The following is a 27622-nucleotide window of genomic DNA, read 5'->3' as shown; positions in this document are numbered from 1 at the left end:
GACGGGCCCCGGGGAAGGTCCGGGCACAGCCCTGCCTGACGGCCCTGGGGGCCCCCATCCCGACAGCGGAGCCCTGGTCCTTTTTGTGACACGGAGCTCCCACCTGCCGTCCCCCGGGGTCCCATCCAGCCAGGAGACCCGAGTCACGCTGGGCAGCCCTCCCTTCCCAGCTTCCTCCGGGCCGACCACCTGCAGCCTTGAGCGCCTTGATACGGACCCCTGAGCCATACGATGCCCCGTCACGTGTCACCCAGCAGACCCCGCCACCTTGAGCGTGTGCAGGAGTAATCGGAAAGACTGAACCAAAAGTGACACCGGGAACTAGACTTGGCCTATACACATTAATGGCTTTCAAATCCTGCCTTAGGAAAGGAACTTGGAAAAACATAGCTCTCCTGGGCGAACTACACTGATTTGCTGTGATCAGAAACAGAACGTACCAGGTTATTGATGCCAACATCTCAACCTCCAAATGTCCAAAGGAAAAAAACCAGGGACCCTCTACGGACATTATGGAGCCGCTCCTGGTCTGGAGGACACAGTGGCCCAGGGGTGGCTGTTCTCCTCCGGGAGGGCCCGTGACGAGGGTGTTTCTAGGCTGTTCTAAGACAAGCCACGTCTACGTGCCTTCCTGTCCAGTAGAACAGGAGGGGGCTTGCAAACACCTGCCTCCTGAGCTCGCAGAGAAGCCATGACGATACAGGTTCCATTCACTGCCTACAAGCTGCTCCAGAAAAGCTGCTACAAGCTGCTCCTCCATCGGTCACTGCGGGCAGGTGAGAGTCCCCTCTTCTCCCTCACCTCCTGCTGCAGGCGTCTGATCTTCCCCCAGTGTGAGGACAAAACTAACATTTGTTGGGAGGGAGGAAATTCAAGAAAGTAGTTGACTTACATTGTTTGCATCAGTTAATCAATCGGCCTTTTCTGAGTAATTACATGTTAATTACACGAGGTATTCTGCATTCAGTGATGAAACGGTATTTTCAAGCTATTGGCTCTTTAAATGGGAGCACTGGGGTCCCTTGCTCAGGTCAAATCTCTCCGCTGTCAACATCGTCCTAAAAGGTATGTCAACTTTCTAAAATTCCTACCTTAAAACTTGAACCATTTGCTCCCTGTGAATCGGATACTTTCCAATTGCTACAAAACTACGTTTTGTCAACCTACTGAAACATAGCCAAGGGTACAATGACAGACTTAATGGCTTGAACAGTAACTTATTGAAACTAAGAAATGCATGTGGATGGTTCATGACACTCTTCTCTGTTTTACGTGAATTTGATCCTCGGGAAAAGCCCTAGAGAAGCCAAGACTGGGAATGAGGCGAGACCCCCTGAGAAGACCCACACGCCCTGCCCAAGGGGGAGACCTGAGCGCGAGCCCCATTCCTTTGAGGGTCAGGGAGGGCACAAGGGGAGGGTACAATCAGAGTGTCTGGCACACAGCAAGGGTTCGGTAACTGGGTGCAATCATTACTGCTCATCGAGGGTCAACCTTGATTTTCTGTTTTGCAATGTTTTTCTTTTAAAGCTGCATCGCTAAATCTAAATTTTGATAAAAGAGTTCATTCTCATGACGCTGAGGAAGAACAAACCCTCTGTGTCTTTGGGCAGAACACGAAATTTAGGATTCTGGTAGGTTTCCTTGGGCTGTTCAGTAACCACGCCTACAGCACCCCTCTATTCTGCAAAGCCCACCAAAGAGGAAAATCGCAGAAAGCAGGACCCGGGCAAAGGAAAACCAAGTCGAAGAACAAAGCCGTCCTGCTACGTGTGCCATTAAGAAGGGTCAAATCAAGTCATCAAGGTACCCCGTGTGCAACGAGAGGGGTCCATCCTACGTCACCCCAGGAACTGAGGCCACGGGGAGCACTGAGCCTTCGGTCCCTTCAAGACAGATTTTTGGAAACACCCCACACCGATCACTTGCCTCGGCGTGGCCAGTCCCTCGCCTCGCACACAAAACGGTGGCAAGAGCGTGGACGTTAGCCTGGCTGATGGTTCTGAGACCACCCACACGCCAAGAATCAGAACGAAGCGGTTAACAGGAGGGAGGGAGAACCTAGATTACAACGGCTTCCCCTGCTGTGCTGCACACCAACGTCTGCCTAGCCGTCTCCGCTCCACAACGGGTGCCATCCAGCGATCACTCTGGTAGGAAAAACTCCCATCTTTTCAAGCATCAGTGGGCCTCGAGATCAGTAATGGGAGGGACACGACTGGGGAAACGACGCGGTGACAATGGGCAAGGGCACAGGCTGCCGTCTGCACCAAGCGCAGCTGCGTGGACACGAGCCCTCCCATCACTCGAGACTGGCCAGCCGCCGCCGCCGCCGGCACGAAGAAGTCCTTACCTCTTTCCCCACAGACGACGGTCCCTCTAGCTAACTCATGCTTCTGCAGAGACGGAGACGAGCCGCCAGCGATCCATCTTCCTGGGGCTTGGAGCCTCACCTGGACTCATCTGGGAACCTGAACCCGGGGGTCACGTCCTCGAACCTGTCCTCCACGCGCAACACGTGTGCTCGGCGCCCGGTGCCCCGAAAGCCCTTAACCGTGATCAAACATGACACCATTAAACAGACACCCGATGGGAACGAGGGAAGCCTCAGGCGGGACGAGGAGGGCCGACGCCCGAAACGGCTCCTGCGGGCCTTTTTCACCTGAGGCCCTCTCCAAACGCACTTTTGCTATTAAGCCAAACCCAAAGAAAGGTAATCAATTCCAACTAAAAAGCACTTATCCCGGGAGGGCAGTGTGCGCGGTACTTCAAAGCCCTGGCTGGCCGCCAAAACCCAGACAACAGCCATCAACGATCCGACTCTGCGAGGGCGCGGGGCCATGCATAACTGACTAGAAGACGGGCTAGAACTGTGGCCCATCAGTGTGCGATCAAAACGCGTGGAATATTCAGCACCACTTGATTACACGGAGGCTCGTCCTTTCACTCTCCTCGTGCAATCTCTCCAAGGTCCAGAGTACTGTAATAAGACCATTACTGTCAAGCGGTACGAATCGCAGGCAATGAGTCTTGGGATAGGAAGTCATACTTCACAAGCTCCCCTGGTCTCTCTCTCTCCCTCTCTTTTTTTTTTTTTTTGTATTTTACTGCATGCAGAGGCAGCAGGGCGACGAGGTGGCAGATAATGATCACATCACTGTGTGGCAACTAGAAAGGCACTTTTAAGAAAAAGCAGAGAGAAATCAGCTTAAGAGAAACTAAAACATTTTCCCTTGGCTTTCTTTCCCCTCCAAAAAAAAATTAAATAGAATTAAACTGTGTGCGGTAGTCGCTTTCATGAACTCTGCTATCATGTCATTGAATTTAACCATTTGAGAGATTTTCATATTGCAGCAAAGCCCATTACCCCACAGACAAATGGCCAATTTTCTCTGTGTCCCGAGTACAAAAGAAGCCTTGTTAAGGTTGTGTGTGTGTGTGTGTCAGTGGCGATGCCTGAAGTTTTCGCCGTCCTGGCTTCTTTCATTGGCGAGAGCACCCTGGGCTTAAAGCCTGGCGCCTGTTCTCTGTCTGAGAGGAGACAGGGACGCGGCTGAAAGGCAAGGCCACATTTGCAGCGACGGGCAGGTAAACACAGAGCTGACGTCACCCGCACCTGTTCCCAAGCATTAATAATGCATCTCAGCAAAACAAGAGGCAATCAGACTCGGCAACAAAGTGAGGCACACATGGGATTAACACTTCCACCGGGAGTTCCCTGGTGGCTCAGCCAGTCAAGGACCTGGCGTCGTCACTGCTGTGGTTCTGCTTACTGCTGCACCGCAGGCTCGATCCTTGGCCTGGGGAACTTAGTCAGCAGCTCCCCTCCTGCCGCCATCTGTCCTTAGAAATGCTCATTCCCCTCGTTCGAAAGAACCAAGGTCACCATCCTCAGAATGGACTTAAAAACGGGGCTCAGTGCATCCCAGTTAAATGCCCCCAAGTTCAAAAAAGGGCAGTGCCGTCCCCTGCCTGTTCTCTAATCCTGCGTGATCTGTCTGCCGACGAACTGGAGCAGCAATCTCTGTCCTTTTCTGGAATGTATGCGTGTTTGTGAGCACACGTGCACACGAGAAAAACAACACTGTCTGCAAAGAAGCCAACAGGGCCCCTGAGGAAAGAGGCTGAGATCGAAACGAGTCATGGGACTCACTGCTCCCAAGGCTTTCAGGGTGATGGGCGTGGGGGGGGCCTGGCCCTGCGGAGCCGTGATGAGGAGAGACAGCGCAGAGGCAGGAGCAGCCCCGGGAACCACAGGGCTGAGAGCCACAGGCTGCGGAAGGCTCCTTCAAGCCCAAGCCGCCAAAACCCTGGCCAGGGAGACGGCACAGGGGCAAGGCAAGCCACGAAGAGACTTCTGGGTCCTGGAGGCCCGAGGCAGACCCCAATTCACACTCACCTGCTGATCTCTGGCAAAGGACCTGAGGTCACCGAACCGCTGGCCTCTTTTGTGAAAACGCAGATGACAGCCCTCCCTGTCCACACTGCCGGGTGTTTGAAGGACGGCACACGAGGAATCACGTGTGTAAGAGCAGCCGCTGAACCCTGGCCTCCTGCCTTGATGTTCAAGCATCTAACAAGGGAGCCAGGACCCTGGGGAGGGCAGGGGCGGTGAGCAGAGCAGGCACGCTCCGCAGAGCGACCGGGGCCAGGCCTCCCAGGTAGGAAGAGCAAGTTAGAAGTTTTACGGGCCGAGTGTTTGTATTCTCTCAAAGTGCACTGGTTCAAGCCCTAACCGCCAGTGTCATGGTATCTGGAGTTGAGGACTTTGGGTGATAATTAGGGTTAGATGAAGTCAAGAGGGTGGGGCCCGCGGGATGCAGTTAGTGGCCTTCTGAGAAGGACCAGTGCGATCTCCGGGCACGGGGGAAAGGCCATGAGGTCACGATGAGGAGGCCGACGCTGCAGGCCAGGAACCAACAATCAATGGGGCTGCACCTTGATCACGGACTTCCAGCCTCCAGAACTGTTAGAAATTACTTAATAGGAGTTCCCGTCGTGGCGCAGTGGTTAAGGAATCCGACTAGGAACCATGAGGTTGCGGGTTCGGTCCCTGCCCTTGCTCAGTGGGTTAACGATCCGGCGTTGCCGTGAGCTGTGGTGTAGGTTGCAGACGCGGCTCGGATCCCGCGTTGCTGTGGCTCTGGCGTAGGCTGGCGGCTATAGCTCCGATTCAACCCCTAGCCTGGGAACCTCCATATGCCGCGGGAGCGGCCCAAGAAATAGCAACAACAACAACAACAACAACAAAAAGACAAAAGACAAAAAAAAAAGAAAAAAGAAATTACTTAATAGCAGTACCAAGCACAGCTCTTGGCCTGCGGTGGGTGATTAATGCGCTTTGATGGAACAAATTAATTGCGGTGTAAGCCACTTGGTCTTGGTTTTGTTTTGGCTGGACACCAAGTGAGAATTTTGATCTTACGCTTTCCATTTGCCAAGGTGCTTTTACATGGACTGCGTTTTGCATTTAGCCGCTTTTTTGTTTGTTTGTTTTACGTCTTTAGGAAGAGGAACGAAGTCTCCTCTATTTGGGGGATAAAACACTGCCTCGTTTCTTTTTTCTTTTTTTTGGTCTTTTTGCCTTTTCTAGGGCCCCTCCCGCGGCATATGGAGGTTCCCAGGCTAGGGGTCGAATCGGAGCTGTAGCCACCGGCCTACGCCAGAGCCACAGCAACGCCAGATCCTCAACCCACTGAGCAAGGGCAGGGATCGAACCCGCAACCTCATGGTTTCTAGTCGGATTTGTTAACCACTGGGCCACGACGGGAACTCCTGCCTCGTTTCTTTACGGCCAGGACCGGGGCTTGCGGGGTGGGGGAGATGCAGCTGGAACATCTCCATACAAACCTCCCCAGGGACTTTCTCTCCTGAAGCCCCCTGGACTTTGGGTCGAACGCAGCGGGTGTGAGTGATGGGGGGGTGGGGGGCTGGGTGAGGCTGAGACTCAGGAAATTCAGACGTGTCACCGCATCTCTCTACCGGGCATTACAGTTTCCATTTGCATCCCTGTATCTTCTGCGATAAAACGCAGTCAGCAAGATCAGAGCGTAAAAACGACTCAAGCAACGAGAATCGTGACGTGCACACGTCCTGAACGGCACCGGCAAAGACGCCGACAGCTCCACCTTGTGAGGATGTCACGAGAACGACTCGGAGAGATTATCTGGGGATCTCCTGAAGGTCAGTGGACTCGGGGTCTCCCCACCGAGGCAGCATTCCAAGCCCAGGGTGCCCGGAGGCAAACGCCCTTCCTGGGTCCTGCTGCTGGACGCTGGAGGCCGAGGGTGGCTCCTGCAGGAAAAGCACCTCTACGCTGAGGGCCCGTAAAAGGCTCCGGGGCTGCTGCAGGTCGGGCGGCCCAGAGCGGAAGCGGGACAACAGTTTGACTTGTTCAAGGGCGAGCCCCTCTTCTGCTCTGCAGGAGACTGAGAATGTCCTGTTGCACCAGGGGTGTCCCCAGGAGTGTCCCCCGCGCCAAGTCACCTGCTGATGCTCAGACGGATCACCTGTTCACTTTCCTATCTTCTCCCTTTTGCAGAATAGCAGACATTTCATTCTCCGCAGAAAGGGGTGTGAGTGGTTCCCCTCCTCTGTGGAACCCCCAGGACTCGGCCAGGGCCCCGTGGGCTCCCTGCACAGGCCGCTCAGGTGGCCGCGGCTTGTTTCCCTATTTATTTGTGTACAGGTCCCTACCCACAGGACATGGAGGTTCCCAGGCTAGGTGTCGAAGTGGAGCTGCAGCTGCCGGCCTACGCCACAGCCACAGCCACGCCAGATCCCAGCCACGTCTGCGACCTACACCATAGCTCACAGCAACGCCGGATCCTTGACCCGCTGAGTGAGGCCAGGGATTGAACCTGTGTCCTCATGGAGACGAGTCGGGTTCGTTACTGCTGAGCCACCACGGGAACCCCCACCACAGCAGGGTTAGGGATCTGCTTTCTTGGCTGGACAGTGGGCATCCTGAAGGCAGGGCCACCTCATCACTTTGACAGCTGGTCCCAGGCCCAGCTCTTGGCCCTCGGTGGGTGACTGATGAGCTTTGGTGGAACTGAATCTAACTCTTTAGTTTGCGTGGACTTAAAAAAAAAAAGACCAAAAAAAGAAAAAAAAAATCCTTCTCTTGTTGTCAGCTCGTGATGACGGGAACCCTCAGTTCCGGCTTCTCCTGCTGTGATCAAGTCATCTTTGTTTATTTCCGACCTGCCGGCCTCCACAAAGGATCAGTGAGCGCTGCCCTCACGCGCGTGTTTGTGTCGGAAGGACTGTGCCCTGCAGGACGGCTTTCGAGTCAACTGTGCCCCATCTATGATGTCAACGTCTATAGTAAACCCAGATCTACTCAACTGCGGCAAGTTCATTCTTGTGGGAGCTGGAGTCGCCACCGGAGAACTCTCTCTGGAAAAATGATCTGGTTTGTGGCGGGGAGGCAAGTCCAAGAGAGTACCCAGCTCCCTCCCATCCCGACCCGACCCGCTCAGGGGGAAGAAACCCGCTTTCTCCCCAGAATCCGGGTCCCTGCATTCCAGGAACACCTCCCAGGAGGAGGTCCCAGGGCTTGATTTTTTGGCATTCGCTCCAGTTAACTACTCAGCTCGGTGGTTCATTCCGAAGCACTAACCAACTAGTTTAACGACAAGGAGGTTCCCTGAAGTCCTTACTGTTGGAAGGAATTACTGTTGGTTATGGAACTTTTATGGAGTGGATTACAGAGGCTTCTTTTCCTTCCTTTTGCAGAAGGCAGCTCCCAAAATTAAAACAAGCAGACAGATGAGTGCTGCTAGAATGTTTGCAAAGTAGGAAATGCAAGCGTGACGCACGGCAGCAAGACCCGAGCGCTTTCACCATCCTCCCTCCCGTCCCTCCAGCCACCTCTAAACACTACATCCCACGAGAAAGCCCCTGTGGACAGGAAGCCAACCAGGATGGCAGCTCCCTGGCCAGTCATGTGGGCACCACTGCCCCTGATGTGGAGCAACCCGCCTGTTAACTGTGCCCAAGGAGAGAGGCAAGATGAGAGCATCATGGGGATAAGACACCTGCAAAATCACCCAACTACCCAAACCCCCCAATTACCCAGTGATGCGCCAAGCTGCCAGACATGCCACTTCACCTAGCGGTCACAGGTGAACCCGAGCGCCATGCACCCTTGGACGGCTTTCTGGTAAAAATGAGGTGGCAGGAAAAACGCGGCACAACGCTCCTGCCTGAGTCTTCATTTCCTCTCCAAAGAGTCTTCCATGATACCAACTAATTAATAAATTTTCCTAAGCCAAAAGGTAACCGCTCAATGAGAGTACATCTGTTTTCTTAGTATCTAAGTAGAAAAACCCCAAAAAACCAACCCTCTATATTGTGAACAATTCAATGTGTTTCAAGCTATAAATAGATGGCATTTAATGAAAGAATGATGCCTTTTGGCACTGCTTTATTGAATAGATAACCGTTATGTATTAAATTTGCAGAATCTAAAACTAAGTTCTACAACGTATCAGCTTTCCCTTTTATTTTTAAAAATTTTTAATTATAGTTGATTTACAATGTTCTGCCAATTTCTGCTGTGAAGTGATCCAGTTATACACACACACACACACACACACACACACACACACACGTATATACATTCTTTTTCTCACATTATCCTCCATCATGTTCCATCACAAGCGACTGGATATAGTTCCCTGGGCGATACAGCAGAACCTGACTTTTAGCTCTCAATGCTGTGTGGTCTCTCTTCTGGACCACCCATGCCTCTCTCAAATATTTTGCCTGAAATCCTAGGTACAGCCTCTGCTATTTGTCTTCTCTCCATCTTAAGGCTCTGAATGCCTTGGGGTGAGAAAGGAGTGAGTTTTATTTCTCTCGTCTCCCACGGAGCCAAACACTCTGTGCTTCCCCTGTGCCTGGGGCTGGAGAGTTGATGAAAGAATAAGATGATTCGCAATGTCAGCTTCTCCTGGAAAGAATGAAGGAAAACTAAGCCTGTCTGACCTCTGCGCCTCAGAGGTAAGGAAGCTGGTAAACATGCCGGAGGGGCTTCACCTGACTGCTCCGTGGGCGCGCAGCTGTGATGGATAAGCCATTTTTTTCCCCACTGAAATGGAGACAGAGCCGTTGTGCCTTTTCCCCTACAGGATAATATTTCACTATCCATCCAGGATCGACCATACAATGGTTCTCTAAAGACCCAGAATGAATGACCACGGGTTGGAGGTGAGAAGGAGAAACTCACCTCCCTCCTGAGACCTTTGGAACCACGTACCATGAACCCAACGGGGCAAAGCCACCGCCACCACCAAGAGGCTTTCTGCATCACCCTCTTGTATCATAAGATTGGGTAAATCCAGACCGGCCCTGCCTTTTTAGAGAAAGGTCTTTGCTACACAACTTCTAGGCGTGACGATCCCTGTAAAAGCCAGCGTCTTTACATGGAATCTGAGAAGTATCAAGGAAGGCTGCCCCACTCCTGGGTTCAAAGCCGCTCGGCGCATCTCAAAGACTTGCTTTTTGCCTGGTGGAAAGAGTCTGAGGCGGAGAATCAAGAGACAGCTCTGTCACCTACCAGCAACTTGACCCTGGACAAGAAAGCCACTTAACCTCTCTACTTCCGCCTTTTCCCTGGGGAAACGGGAAAATTAACACTCGATGCAAACTTGCATGAGTGTTAGCAAACTAAGGAGAACCACCAGAGACCACTGGTATATTTCAGCCATGATAAGCTCACTCCTGGAGCCTGGAGGGGAGGACGCCAGAAGGAATGGTGACTCAAAGGCAAGGCCAAAAGATGGCAGGTGGCCGAAGACCTGCAAAAGCCCCGCCGCCCGGGAGCTTGCCAGGCCCATCCTCTTCAATTTGGCTCCGGTCACAAACCCAGGGCCTCTGGGGCTATCATCCTTCCAGAAGCTGGATTCCACTACAATGGCCCAACCAGTGCGGGACCTGCTGCAGGGGACCAGGGACCCTGCCTCTCAGGGTGGCCCTGGCTCTTACAAAGTTTTCCTTTTAGTATCTGAACCCCAAATCCACCTCCTTGAAGCTTCCACCTGTTGGTCCCAATGAACCCCATCAGGCCCACTCGGGACCAGTCAGAACGGTCTTTCCATCTCTGAACCCAGACGGGATGTTCCCACGCCCCTTGGGCTGGGTCGCCAGCCTTGGTACCACGTCTGAATCTGCTTTTGTAGAGTCCAGTGCCCAGATCCGAGCCTAGCCCTTTTCTTCAATATAACTCATAATTCTGAGCAAACTGAACCCTATTTATTTATTTAGGTCTTTTTAGGGCTGCGCTCATGGCATTTGGAAGTTCCCAGGCTAGGGGTTGAATCAGAGCTGCAGCTGCAGGCCTACACCACAGCCACAGCCACACGGGATCCTTAATCCACTGAGCGAGGCCAGGGAGCAAACCCACATCCTCATGGATACTAGTCGGGTCATTAGTGTTGAGACACAACAGGAATTCCCCAAACCCAATTTAAAATCAGGAATACCATGGATATTTTATATCCTCTATGAAATATGAGTCCAAGCAGTATGCAGAAGCTGTTTGTTTTGTTTTGTTTTTTGGTATACAGTTGTTTTGTTTTTATACGGAAGTTTTTTGTTTTTGTCTTTTTAAAGCTTAATACCATCTTCTCATCGTTAATGATAAGCTGGAGGATGCTGGTTTCTGAGAAGCTCTCTCTCGAACTCAACGGTGAAGCGCCCTAGTTCTGACATCCCTAATGGGCAATCTAGTTTTCCCGGATCAAGATATCAAAAAGCTGCATATTACTTCAAAAAGGGCCGCGGAATTTGAAAACTCTCACACAGGTCGAGAGAGTGTATTATGGACAGAATAGATCTAAGCCTCCAAGAATCTCCTGGAAGGAAAAACCTTATTTCCATCAGGGGCACCAAGGGTCCCTCCCCCTGTGGACAGAGTTTCTGACCTTGGAAGCAGCACAAACATGATGATTATCTACTTCTGGCCTTGACTTTCTGAATAAAGATGCCACAAAGGTAAGAAACATCTGGCGCCAGAATCTCTGTACTCAGCTGAGAGCCTGGGAAGACTGTGGGGGGCTCTTTTTTGAACTTAGCTAGGGGACAGCACAGAAACGTACACAGGGAGATCCAACCCCTCCCTCGGTGGGCTCTGGCCAGCCCCTGGGGGCCGAGCAGGTGGACAGAAGCTTCTGGTTTACTGCCCTGATGAAAGGTCAGTGGACAGACATGCCCAGGGGCTTGTGAGAAGCACCATGAAAGGTGTGAGCAGCACACAGCTTCTGCTGGCTCACCGCCGCCTGCCCTCCATCGCCCGAGGAGGCAGGCCTGAGTGGCAGTATCAGTAGCTAGTCATGCCCTTTGGCTTCAGGTTGGGTTTGATCAAGGAGGTGGCAGGAGACCAGAGGCAGGGAGGAGAGTGAGGTCAGGCACTTGCCCGGGGCTCCCGCATCCTCTGGGTCATTGGGTTGGCATGCGTCCCTCTGTCGAAGGGGACAAGGCTCCTGATGGAGGCCTTCCCCAGACACCTGCCTCTCTGGGCCCTCACAACTGGCTCCTCCTTTCCCGCTACCCCCGGGGCCCGCACCGTCCCCGTAGCTCCTCCCACACCCAGTCCCTCCCATCAGTGACCCAGGTGAGGGCTCCATGTTCCCCTAGGACCCTGACTGAATTCGCTAACTTTTGGTGGAATTTTATTTTTCTTACACTGTAAAGAAATTTGAGTCTAGTCATCTGGGGTGTGTCAAAAACCACACGATTCACCTACTTTGCAACATCATTTAGAGAACTTTTTATATCTGCCAGTGCAACTTTCCAGCACAAGGTCAAGCAAAAGAGAATATACGGCTAATAAGAAGTCACAGTGCCTTGCAGGAAAGAGACGTGGAAATATTTTTTATAATTCAAATTAAACCATCTTCTGAAAACATACAACTGCCTTTAATCTCAAGAACAGAACGCTTCGTTTTGATGGGCTCCACAACACGCTTTAATAGTTGCTAAGGGTATGAAAAATGCTGTATGCCACTGAATCTAAAATGACCTCAACGGAACGATGTGTTCTGACTTCAGAGATGTTAAAAATGTGGGGAAAAAAAAAAAAAAAAGAAAGAGTATATGCTGTGGATACGATCAAACACAGCCTGTCTCACAAAAACGACTCATTTAGTTTGGGAGGTAACTTTTCCTAGGGGGAAAAATGATACAGTTTCTTTGTAGAGAAAACCTGTCTTATTGTCTCTTGGAAAGATGTCACGGCCACCGTGTTGCAAAGACAACACTCTTTTAACTACAAAGCGAGGGACAGGATCCTTTCAAACCATCAGCCCTGAACTCCTGAGCACACGCCCACCAGCACTCATCACCCACGCCCCAGATGCTGTTGCGATGTCTAATCCGGGTGCTTCTAGGCTGCCCGGAAGTCATCTTCCTGTTTGCGTCACTGTCTCAGCAGGAAGGCCTTTTCATGAAAGGGTCCATGGTCGTTCTGGGTCGAGGACCTGACTCAGCCCCATCACAGGCTATTGCCCGGCACCCCCATGAGACCCCAGTGACTCAGGAAGAAGACGGAAGCCTCGCAAGGCACCCAAGGCACTTCTCATCACTTCTCAGGCTTCCTGCAAACTGCCTGGGTGGCGGGGGCACGCGACTGGAACCAGCAGCCCGACTGACCATGCGACCTCACTAGTTTACTCCCAGGCTGTCCCTCGTCCCCATCCCCGCGGTTCTCACTCCGGCCACAGGCGGGCGGGGTACTTAAAACGTGTAACACGCAGGTAATGCAGTTACAGGCGGACGTGACAATCGTGGTTGGGAGCACGTGACAAAGGTAAAATGAAGCCTTTCCCTCAAGCAGATCCCATTCTTCCCGGGGCGTGGGGGCTCAGGGCCCCCACCGCGGGGAGAGGCCACATATCCTCCTGACGCGGCCCCAGGCCCCTTGTGGGTGGGGTGTGGCCACGTGTGCGTGGCGGATGCTTTTGCTGCAGTGGCTGGAAGGCACCCCCACAGCGCAGCATCTGGGGCCCATCTCTTTCGCAGGGGGAAGGTCAGTGGTGTCCAGGTGGGCGCTCTGATCCATAACCCTCACTTGTCACCACTGCTGATAGGACAGAACCCCCCTCATTTACCGTAACGGAGAAAAATCGGCTTTTATTGGCTAGACGTGTTAGCAGGAAGCGATGGGAGACCAGGTGGTCAGGGACGTGGGGAGGAAGGGCTTTCAGACCCTTCCCGGCACAGTGAGAGGCCCGCAAGCTCCTTGACACTGAACCTCAGCCTCCTCATTATAAACAAAAATGCCACCGACCCACACACAGAATTACAGCAAATCACCCCGCGCACATCCCAGAAGCTCTGTTCCTTCCTTGCTGACGGATACAGAGTGGGTTTGCAGGCCTGTCTTTTCAGGGCCTCACCTGAAGCATATGGAGGTTCCCAGGCTAGGAGTCAAACTGAAGCTATAGCTGCTGGCCTACACCACAGCCACAGCAACATGGGATCCGAGCCACGTCTGCGACCTACACCACAGCTCACGGCAACACCGGATCAGATCCTTAACCCACTGAGCGAGGCCAGGGATCGAACCCGAGTCCTCAAGTATACTGTTCGGGTTCTTAACACGCTGAGCCACAACGGGAACTCTGAAAATTGCAGTTTTGAATAGTCAAACAAGTATTCAGAAAACGTGTGGCAGAAATAAGGAAAAAGGGTTTAAGTTATGAAGGCAGGTCTCGCATTTACACAGCATCACGGTGGAAACCAGATTCTTTTACTATGACTGGTCTCACAAGTAATTATTCACATGGCACAACGCTGTGACATGTTAATTTCCCTTTTAAGTATTTAACGTGTTTATTATAACGATTCATCTCACCTCCTATACTGCGAGCTGTGTGCTTGGGCTGGGGTATTCCCACGTGCATCCGTGGCATAAAAAACACGTATGCCCCTCAGAAGGAGCCACTTCTGAAAGATCGCATCAGGCCTTCACGGAGAATAAAAACTCAGGACTCAACAAACCAAAAGAATCAAGACCGACTGTGTCAACGGGAACACGGATGGAGCTCGCAAAACAAAAGGAGTGACGGACACTGATGGAAGAGGCGTTTATCAACACACGCCGCTGAAAGCCAGGCTCAGAGCGGCTGTCTTCTCAGAATGAGACTCGCCGGTATCAGGGAAGACTCCCACACGAGGAGGAATACAGCAGGGCCCAGCTCTAGTGGAGCGGACGCCTTGACCCAGGTTTGCAAGGTTGGCCAAGACCAAACAAGTCGACCAGATGTCTGAAGGGGACCCCAGCGCGACACCTGCCGGAAGGTAAGGCAGCTGATTGGCCTTTCTTTGGAATCTGTGAGTGAGGAGAGGGCCCCCCAGCACCACCCTGTAAACAGAAAGCACGCCTAGAGCCCTGAGCGCCGGTGCCGCTGCGGCTCGGAGGGTATAGGGTTTCACACATCAGAAGAATACAAATTAATTTGCAGCAACCCAGACGCTGCCCCCGAAATCCCCGGAAGCCTTACCGTCAGCAGTGCCGGAGAGGCCGTCGGCTTTGAAGTTGCTGGTGCTTTTCTTCCTGCGATGCTTCTTTCTGTTGGCGTGGGGGGAGGGGGGCGGGTCGAGCTTGGGGCTGGTGGTGCTGGAGATGCTGGGGCTGGAGCACACGGAGTCGCCCAGCCCCGTGTCTGCCGCCGGACCGGAAAAGGCAAGAGAAGGCAAAGGTTAACACTCGCAAAGCAGACCTGGCCAAAGCGCTACAGCCGCGGTCCTCCAGCATCCAGTTCCACGATTCACACGGCGTCTGGAGGCCCAGGGCGCCCCCTGCTCTAAGGCGCCCCCTGCCGTAACGAAGCAGGCGCTCGGTGCTTTCTGCTGCGGAGAATCTGAGGCTCCCTCTTTTGCGGGGCTGTGGTTCTGGCAAAGGCAAGTCGGAAGTGCATGCCTTCTGCTTATTTTTCTCTTTCCAAAATTACCTTGATATATGAGGAAGGAAATAAAGACACTAAGGAACATATATGAAAGTGTCATCTCAGATGGGGCTGATTCAGCGTGGGCACATAGGACAAAGCTATTCCTGATTCTTTTTCTTCTACGCCCAACACGACACACGAGGCCTGTCAGTTTATTACGAGTGAGAAGCGGCCCTCACTCCCGCCCCCACCAATGTCCAGCCATAGGGTCTGGAAGTCCTTAGAGCAGACATGCCCATTTTTTGTGGTGGTTGTTCTTCTTAGGGCTGCACCTGCAGCCTATGGAAGCTCCCAGGCTAGGTGAAGAATCAGAGCTGCAGCTGCCAGCCTGCACCATATCAGAGCCTTACTTGACCCACTGAGTGAGGCCAGGAATTGAACCCGCATTCTCATGGATATGAGTCTCAGGCCCTTAACCCACTGAGCCACAACGGGAACTCCAAGACCTGCCAATTTTTGATTCACAGAAGCTACTCACAACATTTTAAAACCAGCGCACAAATGTGATAATTCACCGCAAGTGAAACTTTCCATTTATTCTATCCATCTTTTACCTTCAGCCGAGAGGAGAACAAAATCCTGTTCAGAGACCTGAAATGAACATGTATTTCAACCGAATGAAAAAGCACATGGAGAAAGTGATGGAGAAACACCATCCAAACATCTCCGAAGTCAATTCTGAATTTCATGACTTAGCATCCCTGTGACTCAAGAGACAGAACGTTCTACGCACGGTATTTCATTTGTTCAGTGAATCTTTTTTTGAGGACTTCTGTGGACCAGCCGCTTTTCTAGACGTCGGAGACCCATCCCAAAGGAAAACATAAAGATTCCTGTCTGAGTGGCATGGACACAGCAGTGGGGCCACAACCCAGGGTTTCTGACAGGCTGGTAGGAGCTGGGGAGGGAGAAGGAGGGTGGACGTTGGGGGGGGGTTGCCTTTTTAAGGGGGGCAGACAGGGTGGGTCTCGTTGGGATGACCCGGGAGCCAGTGCCTGGGGGCAGAGTAAAGACACGAGACGTCACTGAATTTAAAATAATGCACCGTCTGCTTCCTGAGAAACACAGACGGGCACGCGCTCTCTTCGGCACGTGTGTGGTTCGGAGAGCACCTCGTGATGCAGCTTCTCGATGGCCTGAGACCAGGATCCGGTGCCTGGGTCTGCATGGTGGGAAGGCTTGGCCTGTCGGTGCTCCCGGCCCGTGTAGAGGCAACAAGGGCCCCTGGGGCCCCTCCTGGGAGGGCGCAAGGATCAGCCACGACGGCCCCCTCGGGAGAACCCGCCTCGGGGAGGCCGGGATTCGAGGCTGAATCTTCATCATCTGAGCTCGCTGTCCAACGTGCCACCCGCTCTCCAGAGAAGCCACACTCACCCTTGGTCCGGGGCCTTAACCCCGGGCCGGGACGGCACAGCTAACCGGAGAAGGGCTTTCTGCCGGCTTCGCACCTTTTCAGGGGTCCCACTCTTTCACAATGTGAATCCTCCAAAAGCAGCGATTCTCACACCTATTTTAAAACTACCAGAGCCCACGGAGTAAGAGATGAAAGCTAGAGACATTCCGGAAAAGACGAAAAGGCGGGTCTACATAACACTCGTACACAGTTTCAGAGGGTTCAGAAGTGGCCTGATGTCGCGAAGGGGTCCAGAGACCCCAAGATCCTTTGCTGATCCTAAAGCCACCCTTTCACATGTTGGCCGGTGCCCAGACCTTTCCGTAAGCACTTGCGTACGTGTCAAATATCTTCTGCCCAGGTTTCAAAAGTCTTCTTCCTCTCTGACTCTTAAGTGTTAAGAACCTGCCCCTGGGCCCGGCAAGGTGACCGGCCATGGGGAAAACACTGGTCCCTCGCAGGCCCCACGCTCTAATCATGGAAGCTGATGGGGGGCACTCGCAAAGACAGCTGCCCTCTGCTGCAGCAGGGCTGGTGTTTGACTATTTAGCTGTGTCCGCGAGGTGTCCCCGCACTTCAACGCACCACGTTCATTCCTGACGACGTGTCTTAACCCTGACGTCACCCTATTGCCGGAATGCTCTCTCCCAGACTACCACCTCTCACCTCTGAACGAACGCCTGCTGATCCTCGAGGTGGGGCTCGGTGCCGTCGGCAGCCTGTCTGTCACCTGGGCGCAACGGGCATGTCAGTTTCTCAGGGCAGCTGAAGGCGCCTCAGCCTCCACCCCTCACGGAGCGGTCCGATGCTCCGTACAAGGCAGATGCAGCATCGTAACACCAACACCCAGGTCCCTTCCATCCTCCAGCGGTTCTTGAAGGTGGGTACCGCCATCTCTTTTTAAGGTGCTCAGAGTATGCACGTAAGCTACATGGGCACCCAACGGGCTTCCGTATATGTGCGGTGGCTCTATTTCTGGGTGCTCTATTCTTCTCCAGTAATCTTTTCACCTCTCTGTGTTCTACCAGCACGTGGTCTGGAACACCATGGCTAACTAGTCAGCTTGGCACCTCCTGTGGCGAGGCAAGTCCCCACACTTCATTATTCTTCACACTTGTCGTAGCTCTTCTTGGCAGTGCTGAGCAAACAACTGTATACTCACCCAAATCGATGGAAAAGGTATTAAACAGGGTGAGGTCAAGAAAGAGTCTGGAAGCTTCACTCACCAGTCCACACCTGGAAGCTTTTGAAGATACCTCATGTTGTCTGTGCATCCAGTTCAGACACCTGCGAACGTGCCCACAAAGAAACCAGAACCAGCTTGCCAAGCACTTCCCTGAAAGCTGGATGGGTGCCCCTCTTACAGAGGTCTGACGATTGAAAAACAAAAAAGGGAAATCCACTTAATACTTTTTCTCCTTAAGGAACTATCCCTTTTCAATGAAATCACTGCTTCCTTTTTAATGTGCACACCAAGCACGTGGGTACCCATCGAATTCAGAAGCCTACCTGGGCAGGACTGTTAACTCCCTGGTTTGTGGCTCAGAATCCACCACTCTGGAAATGAAAATGGCACGTGCCTGTTTCTAAGCATCTCCCCTCCTTCCAGCCGCAGGAAACTTTCTCCAAAGTAATTGATGGGGACACAGAAATCTCATGGCCCAGGTTTCTGAGCATCCTGGAATATGCGTAATTCAGGGAGAAATGCCGGACTCCCTTGAAGCCATGGCGAAGTGCCACACTGGAGAAGAAGCTACTGGGAAGTGACGACAGCCACCCTCCTCTAAGGGACCATCGGGGCCAACCTCACCGTCATCTTTTACAGCCTTCTTTTTGGGGGGTGTCTTTCAATACCCCCACGTGGCTCCATATCTCCACTAATGCGCTGGCTCCCCCCCCCGGGAACCCGTGCGCAGAGACATCTGGAAACTCTGGAGATATTCGAGGTTATCAGACTGAGCGGGTAGAGGTGCTACAGGCGTCAAGTGGGCAGAAGCCCGAGATGCTGAAAAATACCTGACAACACACAGGACAGCCCGGCCACAGAGAGCCATCCATCCAAGTCAAAAGTGAGAAATCTGTGGAAGCGGAGGCTGGTCCACTCCCCTTCAACCCCCCGCAGTGGTCCAGCACTCCAGTCTGTCCGTGCAACATCCCTGACACCAGAGGCCTCCCCAGAAGGCTTGCTTGCCCTGGAACTTCCCTGCCGCTGGCCTGGAACCCGCCTGCGGCTCCATCATGAAGCAAGTGGGGCGCACAGGTGGGCAAGGCGTCCTCCCGCCCCCACTGCTGCTTCCAGACCCCCCCCCCAAGTCCAGCCCCTCTGAAGCTCACGCCCTAAGATCTCGCTCCCTCCCAACGCCTCCCGGGGTCCTGCCCCTTCATTCACCGTGTTAGGAGAGGCCCACCCAGCCTCACCTGTGAGGACCCGCTGCTCTCCCAGCATCCTGGCCTCTGGGCCCCCTCCCTACCTCAGTACCCCTCTCCTGGGCCTGGCCCTCTGGGTTCTCCTTTGGCCCCCACATCCAGTCTCTTCACTCACCGCCACCAGCACTGCAGTCTCATCTAGCACCCACTCCCTGTCCCCTTTCTTTCCCTGCCCTGCAGGACAATGTCGCACGTGAGCTCCCTGCAGAGCCACCCTCCACGCCCTCTCTCCCCACGACTGACGACTCCACCCCCACCTGTTCTGCGCCAACACGGCCCTCGAGGGAGGAAAATCGTGCCAAGCCTACCGCCTCCCCCGATATGACCCTGAAGCTGGGGGTGGGGACGGCATGTGGGCTGACCTCTGGCCAGAGCTTCGATCCACTGCCTCTTGGGAGTAAATTCACCCCCCAGGCTCCGAGAGGCTCTCTGACCCCTTGTCCCCTCTCCTCAAACACCCTACACCGCACCCCATGCCCCAAGGGGACCCCCATTTTTACTGCACTGAAGCCAAAAAAAAAAAACAACCTAAGCAGCAACCAGAAGTGGGCACTCCTTCCCTGTGGACTCTGTGCCCCGCCCCCAAGGCAACGCCCCCCAACTCCCGCCCTTCACACCCTCTCTGGCCGGAATTAAACACGCTGTGCTGCTGCGTTACCTCCTGTTCCCAATCAAACTTGCCCTTGACCCCAGGCACACAGCCAGCTACCATTGCATCTCTGCTCCTCTCTAAAGCCAAGCTCTCCCAGGGCCTCCTCCTCCCCGCTGCCTGGGCCTGGACACGCTGCCCACATCTGACCCCCCAGCCCCTGGCACGCCCTTGCTGGTGCCCCCACAGCCTCATCGGTGAGCAGGTCCCAGTGGGGTGGGGCAGGTCTCAGTTGGCGCCCCACAAAGTTCCTGGCTCCCTTGTTAGCTGGGAAGCCCTGGCGGAGCCCCACGAAACTCTGGTAGGAGAGAAATCAGGAAGTTGTGGGGTTTAGACTCCAAAGGAGGGTGCCCCGGGAAGAGGCCCCCCCATTCTGGCCATCGCCCCCGGCTGCCTCCCGCCCAGCCCTCCTGCCTCCTTGGTGAGGAGGCCTCCCCTGCAGTGATGCCACAAGACCCACATGTGTCTGTCTCCTTGTGAACGGGACACCCTCCTGCGAGGAGGAGTGGGGTCCAGCCTCTTCACCAAGGCAGCCTGAAATGTCCTGGGGATAAAAGGCAGGCGTTCTAGGCATATCTGCGGACCTAAGTTCTATAAAGCCCCGATCTCTTTGCAGAGAGGCTTCCGAAGGCCCAGGGCGCTGCCTTCGGTGTGTCATAGAAAATCAACTTTGCAACTGAGTTTATTTTTCTTGCCTCTTTTTCTCCCGCAGCATGTGGAAGTTGCCAGGCTAAGGGCTGAAGTGGAGCTGGGAAATGAATGCCCGGCTTCTGGATCTTGAGCCCGCCCTTTCAGGAGGAGCTGCTGAACATGCCCCCTGGTTTAAAATACGAGCAATCCCAACGCACCAGGCTTCCACGCTGCGCTTTTCCATTTCTGACGACGCCGCGTGCCTGACAGGGCATCTCCCTCACCCCAAACAGGCCCCAAAGCCGGGCCCCGGACACGGGCAATGAGCTCCGGCCGCAGCCACGGCACGCAGCGCGCTCCCCCGCGACGCGGTGCACGTGATGCATCTTCTTTTCTATCAATGACCAGGCCGGAGGCAGATGGCAGGGTCCACCGCCTTAACTACGGGACGGGGGAGGCGGAGGGAAGAAGGGGAGGATGCGGAGAGAAGGAAGCTGTGCCCGACTAAAAAGGCGCGCACCTCGTGACGCCACCTCGAGACTGGCCTTGGTGGGGGCGGGGTGGAGCCCCCGATGGGAACGGGAGCCGGGCCGGTCCACCGCCCCCCGGGCACTCGATGCCAGCCATTAGTTCTTCCCAATCGGGCATCAGTGTTCACCGCACACCCCCCAAAATACATAACACGAGCAATAATGATAACAATCAGCCGCCTCTCCAAGCTCCGGGACAGGAAGCGTGCCTCCAAGACGCCGTTTCACTTTTCACTCAGGGAGCTGACAAGCATGACTAGAGGGGGAATAAAATAACATTCCGTTCGCATAAATATCAAGCGGCCTGCTTGAGACTGATGGGCCAGGGATGTAGTCTTAGCCATCACTCCGGCAGACAGGCCCAAGGACACTCATAACTTATTTTACAATCATTTAGTTTCAGCTCAAGTGGAAAACGTGACAACTCATCTCTGCTGACAAGATGCCGCATCGAACCTTACAATTAAGTCTCCTCCGATTATCTGCCCAGCCGATCATTAGCTGGGCCATTTTTGATGAACTGTTGCAAGGAGCTTGCCTCGGTGATAGCCGTCAGGGCCAGGTGGGTGCAGAGGTTTCTGAGAGCCTGGATGATATGCAAATGGACGGGGCTCCGGGCGTGTGATTCCCTGTGATTCCCGGGGGCCCTGCGGCTCCCGAGAGTCCCTGAAAATGTGTGTGCTCGGGGAGGGGTGTGTGTGTGTGTGTGTGCACGGCTCGGGGAAGAAGCACGTCCCTGGTCCCCATTCTGGGGTCCCTGTCAGGGAGTCACTGTCCCCCGGACTTAAGTGGGCTTGATTTGGGGAGGGGACACCAGGAATTTGCTGCAGGGAAAGTCCACACTGTCTAGAGTTCCGGCTAAGGGTCCCCGGGGCAGGCTGACTGTTCATTTCCAACGTGTTGACGAAGAATAGGAAACACTTTAAAATGCATGTTCGCAGGAAGCCTGCATCTCTATTGGGGGCGGGGGGGAAGGAAAGCAAAAAAGGATAAGGATTGTGGCTGCACCTGTCTTCACGTTCTCTCTCACTTTTCCAGATACCCTAACTTACTCTTCCGGCAAGATAAAGAACGATGCATTAACAAAAATCTTTTTTTTTTTTTTTTAATTAAGAGGATTCAAAATGATCAAAGACAGGGCTATCCGTCAATGGCAGGTGGGGTGGAGGGGATCAGCTGAGGGTGAAAACCGTCCCCAAATCTCAAGATGACATCACTGCAGGAGCTCGCAAATTAAGAGCCCTTTCCTTCAGGACAAAGCCGACCCTGTAAAGCTAATTTGGATCTTTAATGAGGGCTCTGGTCTTTCTGAAGCTCACAGAGATGTGCGGGCTGGTAAATAAAGAGCAGGCCACCTCTGCCATCCGAGGGAATCACAACATCGCGGCCTCCGTTAAAAGGTGAGCGTGAAGGGAAGTTCAAACCCTCGCCCCTTCTCACCGTCCTTTTGACGGGAGCTTTCAACAGGAGGAGGCTTACTTGAATCCCATCTCTGAAGATGTTTCAGAGCCCGGCACATTGTCCGGTTCCCTTTGCGGCTCACGGCGCTCACACAGAGGTACACGGTGTCAGAAGAAGGGGCAGCGGAGGCACAGTGGGGGTCCCAGGAAGATGACAGGTGTTTGGGGAAAGGGAGAGACAACCCAGGGTCAGACTGAGTTACCAAAATGGGAGGAAAGGAAGACAATAGGAGGGGCCCGGACGGAGCGAAAACAGGAGAAGCATTTCCTCCCCAGGCTGTGCTCAGTGACACCCAGAGGCCTCGGGAAACGAAGCCCCATACAGGGGCATTGGTCTTGAAATTATTCGAAGCCCTTACTCACTGAGAGGTGTTTAGGTAACAGCCTGAAAAAAAAAAAAAAAAGGCGCAAATTCTGGTCACTAATTAGGGGAGGGGGGTTCATTTTTGAGGCCATGGAAAGGTGCCACGATTGTGGTGATGGCGGGATGCTTCTGCGCAGCCCCTGCACCTAATGAATTGGAGACTCGACACGGGGGACGTGTCCGTGCGGGAGTGTCCTCTCATAAAAGCTGTTTCAAAACAAAAGCAACGGCGGATGGGAGGTGGTCGTGAGCTAAATGCCCCCAAACCTACCAAATAAGGACGACGAAAAAAGACAACGGGACAGGCTGGCAAGAGGCAGGTTGGGTTATCAGAGCGGGGAGCCCGAGGGGGCCTGGGGACACTCAGAAACACACGCTAAGGCTGTTCACCAGACGTGGGTCCCAAAGTTGAGGGTGGGGACCATTGTGGCTGCCTGGGCCTCCACCCACCCAGCCGCCAGGACCTGGTTCCAGGTCCAGATAAGTGATGGACCCTGGAACGTTGTCCTCGGTGGGAGGGGCCGCCCCAGCCGCCCCTGCCCCCACTGTCCTTGGAGCAGAGCACACGCCTGTGGGTGGAAAGGCCTTGCTCCCCCAGGACTGCTCATGTCCTTCCTCTTCCAAAGCCACAACCCTCTCCCCACCGCCCCAGACCTCCCGGGGTGCGCCATTGCCTGGCACCAGCATCACCGTGTCCCCTCTTTTTGATGCTGCGGCAGCCTTTGTGAGAGGGCCGCTCAAGTGCTTTCGTTTCGCCTCACGCCCGACGGCCAGCCTGTACTGAAACCATCACCCGATTTGGGGCACACGAGTCAGGATTTTTACATTGCAGGGTCAAAAATTAAATTGTTCTCTCGCTGATTTTCAGCTGAATCAAGCTGCACAAAGTTTAAATTAATCTCGTGTACGCTGAAAAATGCAAAGGCGCTCTGAGCAGTCCCGTTCGGTGGAAATGAAATCATTTCAAGAGATTCCTGCTCCTCTGCAGCCTCATCTCTTTTTACATAATCAGCCACAGCCATTTCTCAAGTTGGGCGCTTGCAGCTGCTAAATTACAAAGGGATCCTCTTTCGTGTGGGAGAGGCTCCGCTGGCCAAACAGGCTGGGGAAAGAGCGGGGCTAGAAGAAAACTCAATTAGATACGGAGGTTAATTAAATGCACATCCCTCTTTGATGAGGTAAATGTCGCATCTTTACAAACTTGGCTGTTTCTGTTAAAAGTCACTCAGACTCAAGCCCCCCACTCCTGTACAAGAAATGGTCCTGCCTGCAGCAGGGAAGGCCAGCGCCGGTCTGCAGAGGCCGCCGTGGGCTCTGTCCAGGGTCCTGAATACGCTCAGCCTCTCCATTCCGTCCAACGTACCGAAACCCAGCAAAACGAGGCTGTTTCTTCACGACACATCCCCACTCTGATCTACTGACATCATGTGGTTTGAAAAAGTAGAGCAATGGTGTCCCCAGCTGTACGAAACCCTGATACACAGGAGCCTGGACTAAAATGGGAGGTAATTTGATTGTGACCTGTCTTCCCATTGCTCCTGGGTCTGTGGTCAACAGGTAAATGATCTTAAAGAGGAGAGTGCTTCACTATTTCCCCACCACTTAGAGGGATTTCAAATTGTTGACCATAAGTCAATACCTTTCATACACTGCTCACACGTGGAGTTATTACAATGGGGCAGTTTTCAAAGGAAGGGGCCTAGAAAATGCATATCTGCGGGGCTCTGGACACATGCCGCTCAACTGTTCCCACAGCCCTCTGCAGCATGTGAGGGCCCCAAACCATCAAGCCTGTGTAGCCTGGGTACCATCTGCTGGCCGATGCACACTGTAGCTCCTACCCTGCCCGCCTCCGGTGAAGAAGTCCGTGGTCTGTGGGACGGCCGGCAGCAAGAAGCCTAAGAGGGTGTGGATGGAGGCAGGGAGAGAACCGCAGGAGGAGTGCCACGAGAAAGAACCAGCACAGCTCTGGAATCAGAAGAGCAGTTCAAAAACCCCACCTGGCCACGTGACCAGGTAATGCATCTCTTTCGGCCTCGATACGGCCCAGGTAAAAGGGACGGAACAGCACTCCCGACCTCCTGCCCTTGGCCTGCCACCCTCCACCCGCTCCTCCTCCGTCTCGGTCAACAGCAGCTCCACCCTCCAGGTGTGCAGGCCAACAGCCCTGGCCCATGCTGGCACCTCCCTTCGTCTCGCGTCCACACCTGTCCCGGAGGACACAGCAGTGCAGTGCTTGGACTGCGGCGCTCAGGGTGGTGCTGAGCAACTAGACGGACAGACGGCCCGCTCACCCACGTCAGGCTCTCTTCTAGAACTGAAGCAACATAACTAAAGAACACACAGCTCCTGTCCTAGAGGGCTTATGTTCTAGAGAGGGGCTATTATTAAGGAATACACACAGGCACAGACTCACATGCGCGCGCGCATGCACACACACACACACACACACACACACACACACACACACACACACACGAGAGGGATAATGAGAAATGCTGAGCAGATGGGGACAACGGGGGTGGGGGTGGTCACTGACCTGCTCTTAGCTTCCCCTAATCATGGAAGCCATGTAAACGCGGCTGAAAAGGGCAATCGAGTTTTGCTGGGTATTTTTTTTTTTTGGGAGGGGTCTTTTTAGGGCTGCACCTGTGGCATATGGAAGTTCCCAGGCTAGGGGGGCAAACTGGAGCTGCAGCTGCCGGCCTACACCACAGCCACAGCAATGCAGGATCTGAGCCACATCTGCAACCTACACCACAGCTCCCAGCAAGGCTGGACCCTTAACCCACTGACCTGAGGCCAGGGATTGAACCTGCACCTCATGGACACCAGCCAGATTCGTTTCTGCTGCACCATGATGGGAATTCCAAGTTTTTAAGAACAATAGCCATCCACAAATAACAACGGCTGGGTAGGATGTGGAGAAACGGGAACTCCTGTACCCTGTTGGTGGGAATGTACCTTGGTACGGTCACCAGGGAAAACTCAGGAAACTCAAACCAGAACCACAAGAACAAGCAATTCTACTCCTGCGTATTCAACACAAAACAAAACACCAAAAATAATAATTTAAAAAGATACACGCAGGAGTTCCCTTCGTGGCGCAGTGGTTAACGAATCCGACCAGGAACCATGAGGTTTCGGGTTCGGTCCCTGCCCTTGCTCAGTGGGTTAAGAATCCGGCATTGCCGAGAGCTGTGGTGTAGGTCGCAGACATGGCTCGGATCCCGCGTTGCTGTGGCTGTGGTGTAGGCTGGTGGCTACAGCTCCAATTCGACTCCTAGCCTGGGAATGTCCATATGCCGCGGGAGGGGCCCAAGAAATGGCAAAAAGACAAAAAAAATAAATAAATAAGTAAAAAATAAAAAAATAAATAAATAAATAAAATAAAAAATAAAAAGATACACGCACCCCAATGTTCACAGCAGCATTATTTACAACTGTTAAGAAAGATCCAGAAGCCACCTAAGTGTCCAGCAACAGGTGAGTTTGGATAAAGATGTGAGATGTCTGTCTGTCCAGCTGTGAACACACACAGTAGAATACTACTCAGCCGTAAAAAAGAAGGGACATTTCCCCTTTGCAACAACATGGGTGGACCCGGAGGGTCTTATGCCAAGTGAAGTAAGACAGAGAAAAACAAATACCGTTATGCCATTGCTTATATGTGGAATCTAAAAAAATAAAACCAGTGAGTAACAATAATAATAAAACAACAAGCTCACAGACACAGCAAACTAACTAGTAGTTACCAGGGGGAGAGGGAAAGTGGGAGGGGTAAGATGGGTTAAAGGATCAAGAAGTACAAATGAGGCGTTCCCTTCGTGGCTCAGTGGTTAACGAACCTGACTAGGATCGGTGAGGTTGTTGTGGGTTCGATCCCTGGCCTCACTCAGTGGGTTAAGGATCTGGAGTTGCCGTGAGCTGTGGTGTAGGTCAAAGATGCAGCTAGGATCCTGCGTTGTTGTGGCTGTGGCTGTGGCCTACAGTTGTAGCTCCGATTTGACCCCTAGCCTGGGAACCTCCATATGCTGCAGGTGCAGCTCTAAAAAAAAGCAAAAAAAAAAAAAAAGAGGTACAGATTACTACATATAAAATAGGCAAGCTACAAGAACATACTGCACAGCACAGGGAACACAGTGTCAACAGTTTGTAATAATACGAATGGAATATAACCTTTAAAAGTTGTGAATCACTAGGCTGTATACCTGAATCTTATATCATGTTGCACGTCAACTCTGCCTCAATTTAAAAAAATGAAAAAATAACCATCATCCAATAGGCTGAAACTAAGGATGCAAAACACAGAGCTGCAACAACACACAAAATACATGGCCGATCCCAAAAGATGATGATAAATTTAAGGCGGAAAATTTCTGACAGCTATTAGCGAGGGTCTGGGAGGTTTGCTCTTAAGACATGCCGTGCTGAAAGCTAAGAGGGCAGTGCCCACAACAGCTGGCTCACGGATTCCTGCAGGGAGGCGCCCAGGACCCTCACTGAGACGTCCTCCCAGCCCCTCTGCCAGCCTCCATACAACACTGTACCCCTCTCATCACCTTCTGAGTGCCGTGATTTGGTTCTGGGGGATGTTTCCCTTAGACTGTGCTGTCCTTCTGAATTTTAACTTTCTTACATGTGCCTAGTAGGCACCGAACACCAAGAATAGGTGCTCGGTGAAAGTCTTTCCGAAAGAGAATTCACCAAAACACAAACTGTAGCACAAAGAACACCCACTGAAGAGTAAGGTCTTTGATGGCAGGGAGAAACAAACATCCAAGCATATCTATCACGGTATATTGACGACGTAGAGATTTTAAAGACTATTTAAATGCCAGCTGAAAAAAAATCCGTGTTAAATATCCTTCCAGTTTTGAGCCCTTTGGAGAGTAAATTATTACCCTATGAGGATGATAAATTGTATCTTCTTTTGAAAACCCTTGGGCATCATCACATGTAAGATTTTGTTATGTTTGAACTCAACTGTGGCTTTTTTCTTCTTTTTTTTTGATGAAATCAAACGGTAATTTGCAAAATCACAGAAATAACATCTTCTCAACCTTTAAAATGATACTTGAAAAACTTCTTGTTCTGTGTCATCTCACTACTGTCTCCTAAACCGTGGGACGAGAGGTCTGATTGTGGTTCCCAAGCCTTTGTTGATGGTGGGTGGCACATGCCCGTATCAGGTGCCTCAAACGTCTGGCCA

The 27622-nt window shown here is 52.9% G+C and overlaps 1 protein-coding gene across 8 annotated transcripts in view; it reads right to left on the bottom strand.

The window, feature by feature from the left end:
• Window positions 1-27622, bottom strand: part of AGAP1 (ArfGAP with GTPase domain, ankyrin repeat and PH domain 1) — a 566173-nt gene that overhangs the window by 122172 nt on the left and 416379 nt on the right. For 7 of the 8 annotated variants that reach the window (XM_047773835.1, XM_047773837.1, XM_047773836.1 and 4 more), the window contains one exon: window positions 14511-14672. The exons of the other annotated variant lie outside the window; for it this stretch is intronic. In XM_047773835.1, the coding sequence (XP_047629791.1) occupies window positions 14511-14672 (162 nt within the window). The remainder of the gene's footprint in view (window positions 1-14510; window positions 14673-27622) is intronic. 8 annotated transcript variants of the gene reach the window in all.

Source organism: Phacochoerus africanus, chromosome 3, assembly GCF_016906955.1.
Source record: "Phacochoerus africanus isolate WHEZ1 chromosome 3, ROS_Pafr_v1, whole genome shotgun sequence".
Lineage (NCBI taxonomy): Eukaryota > Metazoa > Chordata > Mammalia > Artiodactyla > Suidae > Phacochoerus > Phacochoerus africanus.
This window is presented reverse-complemented; position numbering and strand designations above follow the sequence as displayed.